Source organism: Poecilia reticulata, linkage group LG16, assembly GCF_000633615.1.
Source record: "Poecilia reticulata strain Guanapo linkage group LG16, Guppy_female_1.0+MT, whole genome shotgun sequence".
NCBI lineage: Eukaryota > Metazoa > Chordata > Actinopteri > Cyprinodontiformes > Poeciliidae > Poecilia > Poecilia reticulata.
The window spans coordinates 1,408,215-1,423,385 of record NC_024346.1 but is presented as its reverse complement, the minus strand read 5'-3'; the positions used below and the strand labels follow the sequence as shown (position 1 = coordinate 1,423,385).

Below are 15,171 nucleotides of genomic sequence, written 5' to 3'. Positions count from 1 at the left end.
GCCGGGCTCCGTGGGTAAAAGCCCGGCCACCAGGCGCTCGCCATCGTCCCCCACATCCAGGCCTGGCTCCAGAGTGGGGCCCCGGTGACCCGCGTCCGGGCGAGGGAAAACGAAGTCCAAAGTTTGTGTTCATCATAAGGGGTCTTCGGGCTGCGCTTTGTCTGGTTCCTCACCTAGGACCTGTCTGCCTTGGGTGACCCTACCAGGGGCATAAAGCCCCAGACAGCAGACAGCATAGCTCCTCCACCCCTCCACCACGATTAGGTGGCAGCCCAAGGAGAGGAGAAGATACAGTAAATATTATTCTCTTAATTGAAATATAAATAAAGTTCAGCGATTTCATTCAAACGGTTGCAGATCATTTTTTATTTAACTCATTGTTGCAAAACGTCAAGAAAATCTGTCATCTTTCTGGTCTGATGACAGTTTCCCACAACCAGGATAGCGGATTAAGCCGGGATTTTCCGCAAATCCTGGCTGAATTAAGCCTCGATTTGGTTTTCACAACAGCACTTTATCATGTGCAGCTAACCTGCTTCAGACAAGGCTAACAGCCAGGAAGCCTCCGTTCAGTCAGCGGTCAGAAACCATGTGTTTTTTTTCCGTTATTCCGTTTTAGAAAAGTGAGATTGGCAAAAGAAAAATATAACATTTTCAAATTTAAAATAAAAATAATCTTGCATTAAATATAAATTTTTTCTTGCCATTATGCAGTTGAACTGATTAAAGGATAATTAAACGTTTTAATCAGTTGAGGTTAAATTTGAAATATAATTTGTCCATCAGAGCTATTGCCTTGCAGCAAGAAGGTTCTGGGTTTGATTCCCGGCCCCGGTCTTTCTGCATGGAGTTTGCATGTTCTCCCTGTGCATGGTGGGTTTTCTCGGGTACTCCGGTTTCCTCCCACGGTCCAAAAACATGACTGTCAGGTTAATTGGTCTCTCCAAATTGTCCCTAGGTGTGAGTGTGTGTGTGCATAGTTGTGTTTCCTGTGTGTCTCTGTGTTGCCCTGCGACAGACTGGCGACCTGTCCAGGGTGACCCCGCCTCTCGCCCGGTACGCCAGCTGGAGAGATACCAGCAACCCTCCCGACCCCACTGAGGGGCAAGGGTGCAAGAAAATGGATGGATGGATTTGTCCGTCTGACACTGAAGGATTCAATACGTCACAATGAGGGGCCGAAGAACGGCTTGAAAAGAGCGCCTACGTTGTGCACATCCACCTAGCGTGCGCAGCGGTCCGCTGTGTGATAGAACACTGTCTGGAGGCGGAGTGATCCGCTGGTCAGTACAGCGGTCCGCTGTGTGATGTCTGGAGGCGGAGTGATCCGTTRGYSWGYRCAGCGGTCCGCTGTGTGATAGAACACTGTCTGGAGGCGGAGKGATCCGCTGGTCAGTACAGCGGTCCTGGCGGCTATTCCGCCCCGGAGTGCTCGGCTATCTGGGATCAGAGAAGAAGCTGATTTCTGTTTTCACAGGTGGGTCAAGTTCACAAGTAATATGTAGCACTATTAGAAGTGTTTGTTAGTTCAGGTCAGTTTTTTTGTTTTTACTTAAATCGATTGTATTTTGAGATATTTCTCTGCATTTGAAGTGTCTGTTTACTGGCGCTAGCCTAACTGCTAACTACCGTTAGTATAGGATTGCCAACTCAGCATCTCCAAAATACAGTTCAGCTCAACTGTGACATTATCCTACAATATTTGTTTATTTCGCCAACATTTGAGTTGAATCCATGTAAAAAAAAAAATGTGTATATATATATATATATATATAGATATATATATATAGACATCTTTTCAGCTGGTGGTGACCTCAGTAAAAAGAAAGATGTTTGAAAAGCAAGATTGCAACTTCAAGTAAAGTGTAAATAGATTTAAAAACAAATGGAATACCAATCCGCATTTTTACTCAGAAGCATCTAATTTATTTATCATTAAGCTTTACTTAAATCTTAATGATCAATGAAGTTTTCAATAAGCTTATTTATTAAATACGCTTATTATAAGGTTAATCTCCACGAGAACGATTTCATGGAGATTAAATCACCCTTTTGTCCATTTGAAAACTTTATGGCATAACTACTAAAACCCTTAAACTATCATGTTCCCATTTCTTTTTGCAACTGCATCGTCTCATTTTCTTTGTTGGAGTGCCATCTAGTGTTTGTAAACACAAATTGCAGGCTGCAGTCAAACACGAAAAACTGAAGACTTCAGTTTGACTTAAAATACGGTACATGATGTTTAATACGGGACAGCTGGAAACTACGCCCGTTAACTGCCGCCAGCCTAAACTCTAACCGCTGTTACTCTGAATGCTACACCGTTAGCACATTTGTAGAAGAAGTTGGGCCGGAACTATTTGCTGCCGTTAGTATGAAAGCTAACGACCGTTAGCGCCTTTGTAGAAGAAGTTTGGGAGCTTTACGGTTAATCCGTCCTTGATTTTTAGGCTAGAAGATAGTTAGAAGGTATGTCGTATCTTATTTCAAACGATTTGATAATTATACGTTTAAAATTGCGATTTATTTCTATTATTAGTGTAAGCTAAGTTTATGTCTACTAATTAGCATGTTTTATTGTATTCATAATATGTAACAGTCTAGACAAACTGTAATTATTGACATTTTAGTCTAACCCACAAGAAGCTGAGTGTAACCGCCATTACTGAAGAAACGGATTCCAGTTTTCACTGAGTAACAGATACTTTATACCCAAATCAGTGGGTCTGCAGTGGGTAACAGAGACACTGACAGGCGGTCCGATCCTATTCGGTGCCCTGGGCGAACATGCTGTGTTGTATCAACCTTCCAGACGTCTCAGGTCTTCTGGTTCTGGTTCTGGTTCTGCATTCTCAGAACCAGAACCAAACATGGAGAAGCAGCACTCGGGTTTTAATGCGTCTCTAATCTGGAAAAACTGTAAAACAGCTGAAACGCTGAGTTCTTTTAAAGTTGCAGTATAGAACTTTTATAAAAATATATTTTTAAACATATTGGTTAAAAAAATACAAGCAATAAACATCACATTTTGTCAAATGAGTGTTCCAGTTATTATTAATCACAGACAACTCTAAACAGGTGGGTGCTTAGGACAGTCTGATTTTTAGACTGTTTCTGAGGTACATAAGATTGGTGGACAAAAACAACCCATCAGAGCCAGGAGGAAGGTCCTAGTGCTGTCAATAATCCTCATGTACTCGCTGCTCAGTGTGCTAATGGCGAAGAAACAATTTACCATTTTTCCACTGTCATTGGTGGCCATGCTAACTATACTGAGCATTCACAAAATTCTCTGCTAACTGCAGCTTAACAGAAAGCAAGTGGGGGAGAAGAATGAGCAACGCTACACAAGGTTGGGATTGACAGTACTAAGACACGGCTCCTGGTTCTGATGTTTTGTTCGTAGTTAGCACTCAGAGAAGGTGGAGATCAATTTCTTTCACAGGTTATCTGTCTCATGCTATACTGTTACAGCACAGTGACCCAGCGTTCTGGATCAGCTGCAACTGTCCAAATGATTTTATTTTTTTTAGTCAGACCTGTGAAGACACAGTTGCAGTAATCAACACAACTAAAGATAAATACATGGATGAGTTTCTCTAGATCTTGTTGCAATATTGGTCCCTTAAGCCTGGAAATGTTCTTCAGGTGATAGAAGGCTGACTTTGTAACTGTCCTTGTGTTGTGATGCTGCATCAAACGCTGACATCTTTTAAAAAGCAGAAGAGGAACCTGCCTGCTTCCCTATGAGCTACAGCTGAGATCATTCAAGCAGATGTTGGACATTTTCTAAAATCTGAATCTTTATGATTTTGCCTTTAAAGGATGGACGACAGTGGGGGCAGTGACTCCTATCCTACAGTCACGAGTAACAATCGCAAGTATTCTCGTGAAAGTAAGTGACTCCATATATATTCTATGAGTATTAAAAAGTAACAGTACTGCCCAAATGTATGTAATGCATTATTATTTCCTCTGCAAGAAGCTGCAGTGTTTTTTTTACATCACATATAAACCTTGAGGCTTAATCTCTTTGTATCATTGGAGAAATCTCTCGGCAAGGCAACAGTGCTACCAACTGCACCACTGTGCAGCCTAGGGGTGTAGTGATGCAATACAATATACGATATTCTGATTACGATACTATATATATATGGCAAATGATACAATTCGGTACTGTTCATTGCACTTTTACGATTTTCTGAAAGATTTTAGAGGTACGGAGTGATTTTGGTGACATTTTATATTCCATAGACTTGGATTTAATTAGCTGAACTGATTAAAGGTAACAACTACATAAAAACTGGCTGATTGGACAGAGACTTAGAATCTACAGCTGGACAAAATGAATCAAATATGCAGTGAGAAAATTAGTTTCTGTAATTTAATTCATGTGGATTTGACATAAAACTAACATTTTCAACAGTGGCCTTCGAGCTGAGTGGGGAGATTATCAGCCTCTGTAGACTCAATATGTAAATTATTGCACTTATGTTTTTTGTTTGGACACTGTGGCTGCATTTTGGACCTTGAGTCACAGAAAAACAAAACCCAATTTGGAAAAATGTTACGTTTTTTCCACTGTAAAACATATTCATAACAAATGGTTTTTATACTTTAGAATGACGATATATATCGTACATTTCTTAAACTGATGTAAAAATATTGCAAGCAGCACAATTTTTTAACATTAGCATGAAAATGAAGGGAATTTCTCATTCGTTTGTAATTTTTGACAAAACATCATGGGTCAAAACAAGATGCCAAAAAATTTATACTTGTGTGTTTGGGGATGGGGGTTAAAAAGGTCCTTTGGACTATAGGGAAAAGGCTTTTCTACCTGGGGTCCTGGAGTTAGCCGTGGCTGTAAGCTGTTTACTACTAGCTGCTGGGGCAGTGGCTCCACCTCACCCCGTAGTGATCGACTCCTGCCAGCTGCGCAGCGCCGCTATTCCCCTGCTTGGGTCTCTGAATAGCTGCCTCTCAGACTGCCAGGATCTCATCGTTCTCTCAGTCTCTGATACTGTTTGTCAGTTGCTAATATGAATGATCGATCCGCCATCGTCATCATGGCAATCCTCACAGCACTGCGGATTCCTGCTGTGGTTTCCCCTCTTCGCCTTCCAGCTCAAAACAGAGCGCCACTGAATGCTGCGCGTTCATTCTTCAGGTAATCCTTTATATACAGAACAGAAACCACTACGCTAAAAACAAATCACGAAGTGGATGCCACCGATCGCTCCGATATCCAAACTTTGCATTAATTTCACGATCTCACTGTATTTGGCACTACTCCATTCGCGCCGTCTGGTCCGGTCTGACTCAGCTGGTTGTGTTTACCTAAACCACTGAGTCACAGCTGATTTTCCATGTTTTCCTGTCCTGTTAAACCGGCATTAAGAAAATAACTCCCCTCTACAGGCCTCCAGGCCCCCTGGTGAAATACAACTCTTATACCTTAACAAGTTCATTGTTTCTTTCAGGTGAAACAGAAGAAGAAAGAGAAGAAGAAGAAGAAGAAACATCATCATCCCTTAAGTCTCGAATGTATTTGGCGGGTTTGGGGATTTTTTGTATACTGGTAGCTGGAACAGCTATCTACTGTGAGTTTCATTTCAGCTCAATATATTTTAACTATCTTCCTTTATGACGAGTTTTTAGAGGTTTAAACCAGTGGTCCCCAACCACTGGGCCGTGGACCGGTACCGGTCCGTGGACCAATTGGTACCGGGCCGCGCAAGAAATAATTAAATATTTCCGTTTTTTCTATTATTTGAGTCTGGAGGATCTTTTATTTTGAAAATCCTTTAACCGGATTCTCTCGGTTACTTGCGCGCCAACATTGAGCCCACAAGCAGCAAAATGAGTAGGAAACAGATCAGATGTCTTTGGAAAGTTTCTTTGCAAAGGGGAAAAGGCCCAGAGAAGAGACAGGAGAATGGATTTATCCCGGACCAGTGGGTGAGTCCCACATTACAAGCCGCTCTGCGTAACATACGGCGACCGGCTGCTAATGAGGCAATGAAGCTTCAAGCTGCTTCACCACGTAGAGACCAAGCAGGCTGTGGATATAAGCAACACTTTGGGTGTTATTGTCTCTCATCACTCCCAGATGGGACCGTCTTGTTGCAGAGAAACAAGCTCAGGCTTCCCGTTAGTCATTATTGTGAGTAAAATGTTCGTTTTTGTGGCGCATCTGTATCTTATTTTGAAGGGATATGTAAATGTTACCATAGCGACCAGAGTCAGAGCGTTTGGGCTGCGGTCGAGAGGAGATGAGTAGAGCTTGTGAGTCTTAAGTCTGGTTTAGATGGAAAGATTTAAGAATGTCGGCCGATTCTCCAAACCTCTGTGACCACAGAGCTGATAAAGTCCAACAGGTTCGAACGGTTCGTGTGTCCAAGGCAGGAGCAACACGAACCGATTCCAGTCACGAACATCCCGATTCCAGAGGATAATTCAGTAAAACCCCCAACATAGCGGGAATTTAGAATAACCAAACAGTGATTATTACTCTGTAGAAGCAATAGTGATAATTTGTGGAGTCATTTTAAGCGATAAACGACGTTAGAAAAAGAAAAGGCGGTGGTTGAAAGTCGAGAGCAGCCGCTCTATTTGCTGCACTGTGATTTGGAGGTGACTATGTTTTTTCGTAGTTAACATTTTTAACTGAATAAACATGACCAGACATAATTAACATATATAATAACGACCTTTACATATAATAATAAGCATTTTCACATATCACCTCCGATGTCAGCGATATGTCAGCTGTTTGGGATTCCCCTCTGTTCTTACGTCACCGCGCTTTCTGATTGGCTACCTGTCACAGTCAGCAGGCTGCATGCGTCCTCACTCCCAGTCAGGGAAAACCCCACAGGCTGCGGTAATTGATCCAAGATGATGACAATGTTGATGAATATGCCTGATTTTAGATCACATCACAAAGTAACACACCACACACTGCAGGACGTTGTAAGATTGTCGTAAAGGGAAAAGACTGACACCGACCCCCCCCGTCTGACATAAAAGCACCACACACGTATATACATAGCAATAAAATTTTAATAATAAATGTAAAATTATATAAAACATAGTATTACAAAATTAAACATCCAAACATTCACCGTTTAAACTTGGCTGTCAGTGCAGAGTTGTTGGGCAGGTTGATGTCGTATTTCTACTGGTCACTGGGCAAGAGTGTCCATTGGTAAGCTTTATGCATACAGACTCCAAGGATTCAAACCCTGGACCTTATTGCTGCAGGGCAACAGTTCTACTGTTGAAATATTAAATCAGTTTACTGCTCTTTGGTTCTAAACTGAGAATACTGTCTGACATCCTGAAAAGATCTGAGAGAGAAACTGAAAATGTTGATGCTCCTCTGATACAGATGGATTCACTGACTTTCTGACTAATTTGTGTTTTCATAGTGAGCGTAGAGATTAACAAGCAGCAAGAAAATATCAATGATCTTACAACAGAAAAAAAGAAAATAACCGAGCAAAGAAGGATAATGAAGAACCAGGAGCTGGGCCGAATGAGCCAAGTGGGAGAAGAGCTGTTTCGAAAGAAGGAGGAGCTGAGCCAGATGAGTACTACGCTGCAGCTAGTGAACGGAGACAGAGCGTTGCTGAGACGAGAGATGGAGGAGCTGAGCCGAGAGACGGAGCAGTTGAGCCAAAAGACAGATGAGCTGAACCAGTTGTACAAAGAGAAAGATGAGCTAAGCCACGCTAGAGAAAAGTTAACCCAAGAGATGGAAAGGCTGACCCAAGAGAGAGACGAGCTGAGCCAAGAGAGAGAAGAGCTGAAGGAGACTCTGGAATTCATCCAGAAGTTTGACACCTTTTCAGTTAAAGACAACTGCCCCAACAAAAGTGATTAGATTTATACACTACMTTTGAAACTCTGGATTATTCATTTTATTTTTTAAATGTTATAATCTTCAGTTATAAATAGCTGTTAAAAACATAGCTAACCATTATTATCACAGGTACAGTGCTGATGTCTGACAACGTGAGCCAGCGCCTTGGCTGGGGTGGAGAGAACTTGATTCATTAGTAACAGGTTTACAGTAAAGCTTTGATTTCAGAGAATACTGTTGTTTTTGAGWGAACCGAGCACCGAGCCCTGTGGTACGCCACTTCTACCTAGAATGGTAGCTTATCTTAATCACTCTCCATTATCTATCTGCACTTTACCTTTGAAATTTTTGTTTGAGCTATTTTGACTATAGAAACATTAAAAACACACACAGGGATATCTTTTGTGTGTGCGTGTATATATATATATGTATATATATATATATATACATCAGTCAGTCAAATTTTATTTGTGTAGCACATTTCAGCAGCAAGGCATTTCAAAGTGCTTTTCATCTTTAAACACAGTCATGCAACATTGAATAAACAATCTATTGCAATAGACAATATATTGCTATGCGGACAACGCTGCAGGGAAAAAAGACAATTCTTTTACATGCCATCCATAGCCGCACTGCCGCGGTTCAATAATTTTGTTTACTCAATGATGACACTTGGAAATTTAGAGAGTATTTTGTGCTATGCTCCACAGCAAAGTGGCAGAGTGGCAGCCGGTGCAGTTAGCTAGAGGTTGATCAATCCCAGGTGAGGCTCGGCTCGCTGCTGCCTCACCGGCTTCGCTTCTGAGCATTTGAATGGGAAAATTAGAAAATGCAGCGATTTTGTAGAAACAAATAATCAAAAAAAACTTTACAGTACAAACCACAGGGGGAAAAAAGCTATATTAATTATTCTGTCATATTTTTCCATTATGACAGGTGAGGCCCTGCCTCTGTTGCCAATCAAAGTGATTGGCAGTGATCGGCCCTCAAGGTTGATCAGAATCAGAGTTGGCAGTAGAAAACCTGATCAGAGCATCTCTTATTTATATCTTTCTGTTCTTTCCCCTTGTCTAATGGGTCCAGGGTGTAAGCCGTGCCTGCAAGACTGGATTCTCTTCAAGAAAAAATGCTACCAGTTTCATGACAAAAAAGCTCCTTGGAAGACCTGGGAACAAAGTCGAAGGTTCTGTCAGGACAGACGAGCAGATTTGGTTGTAATTGATGATCTGGAGGAGCAGGTAAAATCTAACGCCACCCACAGCAGCTTAAAGCTAATCTGGAAGTTTATGAAAATTCATGAATGGAAGTAAGAATGGTTATGATAATCAAAAAAAAAAACGTTCACAGGAATTTGTCAACAAACACATAGACCATGGTCAATACAATGGATACTGGATGGGATTACAAAATCTTAACAGCAAGTGGACCTGGGTTGATGGACGTGCAGACACTCTTGGGTGAGAATTATTACCTAAAAATACAATTCAAGTAGAAATGTAAATATATTTTGTCAAGCTTGTAGAAGAGTTAAATGTACTGAGTGACAACGACTCCAGGATTTCCAGGACTTCTTCTAAAACCAAACCTTGGTGGACTGTGAGACATTATTGGGTTCATTGTTCTGTTTGGACATCCAAACAGTCTAGAGTTATAGATCTAGAGTTGTAGATCTATAACTAGTGATAGACTCCGACCTGAACCTTCAGAGCCACATTAAGCCAAGCAAGGAGAAGCAGCATTCAGCTTCTATGTACCACAAATCTGGAACAAACTTCCAGAAAACTGTAAAACAGCTGAAACACTGAGTGGCTTTAAATCTGAACTAAAAACCCACCTGTATTTGAAACATAATCAATTTACAACTTTGACATCTTAATGTAATGTTTTTATTGTTGATTATATGTTACATCACTTTGTGTTTGTAATGATGTAAAACCTTTGAAATGCCCTGCTACTGAATTATGCTATAAAAATTAAATTTGATTGATTGTCAGTGGGTCACATGACATGTGAACTATTAAACACCAATTATATTTTTTTAAATATAAAATAATGTAAAAAATGTAAAAACATCTAAAATGGGGAAAAGTGAGTGTACCTCACCTGTACAGACTGGTAGAAGAATCTCACACTGATTTTGACTCAATAGGTCACATGAACTAGAAGCTATTGAAAAGAAATACTAAATTTAAACATAAAAAAATAGGTAACAAAAATAAAAATGTCAAAATGGAATAAAAATGCATGTATCTCATATATAGAGTTTGGTACAGCAATTACACACTGATCTCTACTCAATGTGGCACACAATATGGAAGCTATTGAAGAAAATATAGGGGAAAAAATTTTACATTTCTTGATGGAAACTCATGTATAAGAACAAGGAAAAACTAAATATATTTATGCTTTTATTTCTTATCATGTCCTTAGACTTGTTCTTAATCAAAGAAAGCAAACAAACCTAAGCTACTGGGGGTCTGCTTACTGGAACGTCCTCTGGAAAAGTGGGTTTGCAGCGCATAGGGGCGCTGCAGCAGAGGGGGCGTCAAAAGGGGCGCTGCAGCAGAGGGGGCATCAAAAGGGGCGCTGCAGCAGAGGGGGCATCAAAAGGGGCGCTGCAGCAGAGGGGGCATCAAAAGGGGCGCTGCAGCAGAACCCCGTCTGGAGGGGGTGGCGCGCCGATGATGTTTTCCCACACACTTCAGCACGCCTTACGCTCCTTCACCTCCTTCAGCTCCTTCACCTCCTTCACCTCGAGGTAAAGGTGGCAGGTTTTACCCTTCACCTTTCGTCGTCTCGGAGGGGGCGGGGCAGGGCGGGTAGAGCGAGCGTATGTTTTCCATGCTTCTTTAATCTTCCTATGTTTTCACATCCACCTGAATAATGTGTAGTTGCACCACTGACTGTAGAGCATTTATTAATCTGGCACTCTCCATTAAAATGCAACTTTTCATCTGAAGCCTTACACACTTACAGTGTTAACATAGTATAGCCAAATGATTCACATAATTGCTGCAACGCAGCGATCATGATCAAAAACTGTGTTTCCTGTGTAACTACTGCAGTCAGCAAACCTGCTGAGAGGTTGCCTGTCCTGCCGTTTAACACGTGATGCCACCCTCTGTTATTTTTGTTTGGTATTAAACCAAACAAAAAATAAACATATAAACTCTAAAAATATGTCTCTCATTGTTGGGTTTTATTCTTCCAGCTGTAACTCTATGAACGTTCAAGTCATTTGCCATCTTTGTGCTTCTCTTAATGGTAATGGGTTTCTCTGAACCTTCTGGAAGTTTCCTTGGACTAGGCCATTATTGTAGCATCCANTCAAAAGGGGCGCTGCAGCAGAGGGGACGTCAAAAGGGGCGCTGCAGCAGAGGGGGCATCAAAAGGGGCGCTGCAGCAGAGGGGGCATCAAAAGGGGCGCTGCAGCAGAACCCCGTCTGGAGGGGGTGGCGCGCCGATGATGTTTTCCCACACACTTCAGCACGCCTTACGCTCCTTCACCTCCTTCAGCTCCTTCACCTCCTTCACCTCGAGGTAAAGGTGGCAGGTTTTACCCTTCACCTTTCGTCGTCTCGGAGGGGGCGGGGCAGGGCGGGTAGAGCGAGCGTATGTTTTCCATGCTTCTTTAATCTTCCTATGTTTTCACATCCACCTGAATAATGTGTAGTTGCACCACTGACTGTAGAGCATTTATTAATCTGGCACTCTCCATTAAAATGCAACTTTTCATCTGAAGCCTTACACACTTACAGTGTTAACATAGTATAGCCAAATGATTCACATAATTGCTGCAACGCAGCGATCATGATCAAAAACTGTGTTTCCTGTGTAACTACTGCAGTCAGCAAACCTGCTGAGAGGTTGCCTGTCCTGCCGTTTAACACGTGATGCCACCCTCTGTTATTTTTGTTTGGTATTAAACCAAACAAAAAATAAACATATAAACTCTAAAAATATGTCTCTCATTGTTGGGTTTTATTCTTCCAGCTGTAACTCTATGAACGTTCAAGTCATTTGCCATCTTTGTGCTTCTCTTAATGGTAATGGGTTTCTCTGAACCTTCTGGAAGTTTCCTTGGACTAGGCCATTATTGTAGCATCCAATGAAGCATTGAGGTCAGTAATCAGGGCATTTGAAGTGTTCTTCCTCAAACAGGATGGGTGAGGGTCGTCATTGTTACATCAGGGGAGATCGAGACAAAACACCTGGTTTACTAACGCAGAAATCTGAAGAAATCTGTTCAGAGGGAGGAATAATTTTAATACTGCATCATTGAAAGAAGGATTTCATGTTGAATTTGGATCAAATATATTTTCATCCATCCATCAATCCACCCATCTTCTTCCTCTTATCCGGGGTCGGGTCACTGGGGCAGCAGCCTAAGAACGGAGGCCCAGACTTCCCTCCCCGGCCACTTGTTCCAGCTCCTCCAGGGGAATCCCAAGGCGTTCCCAGGCCAGGCAGTGCAACAACCAAACAGTTGTTGCACTGCTTCCCCCTCATGAGACGCTGGATGGTGGACCAGAATCGCCTCAAAGTTGTGTGGAAGTCTGTCTCCATGGCCTCTCCAAACTCCTCCCACGCCCGAGTTTTTGACTCGGCGACCACCCGAGCTGCATGCCGCTTGGACTGCCTGCAGCCATCAGCTGCTTCAGGGGACCCACAGGCCAACAAGGCCCAAAAGGACTCCTACTTCAGCCTGACAGCATCCCTCACCGAAGATGTCCACCAACAGGTTTGAGGGCTGTCGCCCCGACAGGCACCGACAACGCTGTGGCCACAGCTCTGATAAGCCTCGACAATGGAGGCACGGAACATGGTCCACTCAGACTCAATGTCCTCTACCTCCACGTTTTCAAATATATTTGTTGGAGTAATTTTATTTTAAGTGTTTATCTTGAGGGCTGCACAGTGTTGTAGTTGGTAGAGCTGTTTCCTTGCAGCAAGAAAGTCCAGGGTTCGATTCCCGGCCCCGGTCTTTCTGCATGGAGTTTGCATGTTCTCCCTGTGCATGTGTGGGTTCTCTCCGGGTACTCCGGTTTCCTCCCACAGTTCAAAGATATAACTGTCAATTGGTCTGTCTAAATTCGCCTGAGGTGTGAGTGTGTGCCTGGTCATTTGTCCTGTCTGTCTCTGTGTTGCCCTGTGAAGGACTGGCAACCTGTCATGGGTGACCCCGCCCTCTCGCCCCCTGACAGCTGCAAATAGGCACCAGCAACCCATCAGGCCCCAATCGGATAAGGGTGTAAGAAAATGGATGGACGGAAGTGTTTAACTTATTTTACATATTTATTTAAAGGAAAGTTTGTTTTGTCAAAAATTTAATTTTCTGTTTAAGATTAACAGTTTTAGATCCAATTGTGAAAACAAAAGACATCTTAAATCTTGCAAGTACATACAACTCCTTTAATTTAATCACTAGTCGGGCTTCTTTTTAAATCCGTCTCTATTTATATAGTGATAAAACATGTAGATGCTGACAGTTATCAGTTTGCTGTCAATGAGCTGCTGTGATTTTATTTTATGTTCTGAGGTTCATGTTTCTGTTTTAAAGGTTCTGGATGAAGCAGACGGCCGCCCCTCCGGGTTCAAAAGCTCTGGTGATTCCAAGACAAAACCCCTCAGAGAGCTGGAAGAAAGCAGATAATAAGTTTCTGAACAAATTCATCTGTGAGCATAACGCTCGACTGAGGTCCAACTGACTGCTCTCTTAAAGTTTCATGCAGGAAATCTCAACTGTGTCATCATTTCTATATACAAGTCATCATCATCACCTCAATAATCTGCTGGTCATTTTGTCTCTTCATTCTTAGTGTTCATGAACTCTCACCTAATGAACCTGTCTGGTTTACACAGCCAGGATGAGATGTTGTTTTTCTGCAGCTGCTCAGAGACCAGACTGTCTCTCCATTGTTCAAGATTCCTCATCTTTGGTATAAAACCCACATGTGGACTCTGACTGACAGAGCAAAYGCACATCATGTAATTAATTCAAATTTTCAAAATGTAAAAAGACTTTTATTGATCTGAAAGGGAAATTAAATGTTGTAACTCGTATTAATTCAAATTCTTCAGTTATTGTAGATAATGATGGCTGTTGGCAGGAAAGCTCTTATAGCAGTCTGTATTACAGCAAATTTGAAGAAGCCTCTGACAGAAGACTGTTTTTCCAAGAGCAACCTGTCATGAAGAGGATGGTCGGGGCTGTACATCATTTTCTTGATTTTATTGAAAGTCTCCTATTATGCAAAACTAATATTTTGCATGAAACCTCTAAATTGATGCATCACAACTTTATACCTAGCAAACCCCGAGCCAAACACAGTCTTTCACCTGGTAACCCAAGTGGTCCTCCACCCACTTCATTCCAAGCTACCGCAGCACAATGGCTGCTGGAGAAGGAAATGTTTTGCTGTTGGCTGCGGTACAGAACGTGGGTCCAGGCATTCCTCTAAAACTACCAACAGAACAGCAGGATTTACCACCATACCTGGACTGAAGGAAAGCTCTGTCCCTACGGTTGGTCACAAATCTGCAACCGTGTGTGCTTTGTATTGTTGTTCGGCATGAACATGATATGTAATTTAGCATAAGCTACGGCTGAACGGTAGCCTCTGCTAGTCCTGTGTCTGACGTTACTGTCGGAGTTGAACTGGAAGTGATGGTCTAGTTCAAGGGTGGGCAATCCTGGTCGAGGGCCGGTGTCCTGTAACTCTTAGATGTCTCCCTGGTAGAACACACCTGGATCCAACAGCTGAATCACCTCCTCAGTGCAGGCAGGTTCTCCAGAGTCCTGCTAACGACCTCATTATTTGACTCAGGTGTGTTGAAGCAGAGACGCATCTAAAAGTTGCAGGAGGCCCTCCAGGCCCGGAGTTGCCCATCCCTGGTCTAGTTTGAAAAGATACAGGGTCGCAGCTACATATTATTCAGGTGGATGCGAAAACATAAACCCCCTCCTCCCTCGAAGGAAGGTACGTCAGGGTGATGGAGCGTAGAAAACATAAGCTCGCTCTACCCCCTCCGCCCCGAGACGAAGACACGTGAAAGGTAAAACTCGCTACATTTACCCGGTTATGTGCGCGAGGTGAAGGAGCGAAAGGACGCGCTGAAGTGTGTAAGCCAAGACATCGGTGCGCTGCTCCCTCCAGACGGGGTTTTGACGCCCCTTCTGGTGCAGCGCCCAATGCGTTGCATGCGCTGCATACCCACTTTTTGCGCCACGATAGTGTTTGAGGTCAGCAGCGCACCATCCCCACTATAAACAGTGTTGGTGCTGCACTGCTTCCCCCTCC

The 15,171-nt window shown here is 42.7% G+C and overlaps 1 protein-coding gene across 3 annotated transcripts; it reads left to right on the top strand.

The window, feature by feature from the left end:
* Window positions 1-1,372: 1,372 nt before the first annotated feature.
* Window positions 1,373-13,612, top strand: LOC103477544 (oxidized low-density lipoprotein receptor 1-like). 3 transcript variants are annotated; one of them, XM_008430702.1, is made up of 7 exons: window positions 1,373-1,477; window positions 3,828-3,898; window positions 5,487-5,606; window positions 7,437-7,883; window positions 8,954-9,108; window positions 9,218-9,327; window positions 13,431-13,612. In XM_008430702.1, the coding sequence occupies exons 2-7, from the start codon at window positions 3,829-3,831 to the stop codon at window positions 13,576-13,578; spliced, it is 1,050 nt and encodes a 349-aa protein (XP_008428924.1). In that variant the 5' UTR covers window positions 1,373-1,477; window position 3,828; the 3' UTR covers window positions 13,579-13,612. The 3 variants fall into 3 exon arrangements, with proteins under 3 accessions (XP_008428924.1, XP_008428926.1, XP_008428925.1); XM_008430704.2 differs by lacking the exon at window positions 1,373-1,477 and adding an exon at window positions 2,451-2,472; XM_008430703.1 differs by lacking the exon at window positions 1,373-1,477 and adding an exon at window positions 3,444-3,448.
* The last annotated feature ends 1,559 nt before the right edge of the window (window positions 13,613-15,171 follow it).

Bases quoted from the DNA above. Each gene is read 5' to 3' on its own strand.
- LOC103477544 (XM_008430702.1), top strand. From the start codon at position 3,829: ATGGACGACAGTGGGGGCAGTGACTCCTATCCTACAGTCACGAGTAAC. The intron at 3,899-5,486 runs GTAAGTGACTCC...TGTTTCTTTCAG, and splicing joins TCGCAAGTATTCTCGTGAAA to GTGAAACAGAAGAAGAAAGA. The intron at 9,109-9,217 runs GTAAAATCTAAC...AAACGTTCACAG, and splicing joins TTGATGATCTGGAGGAGCAG to GAATTTGTCAACAAACACAT.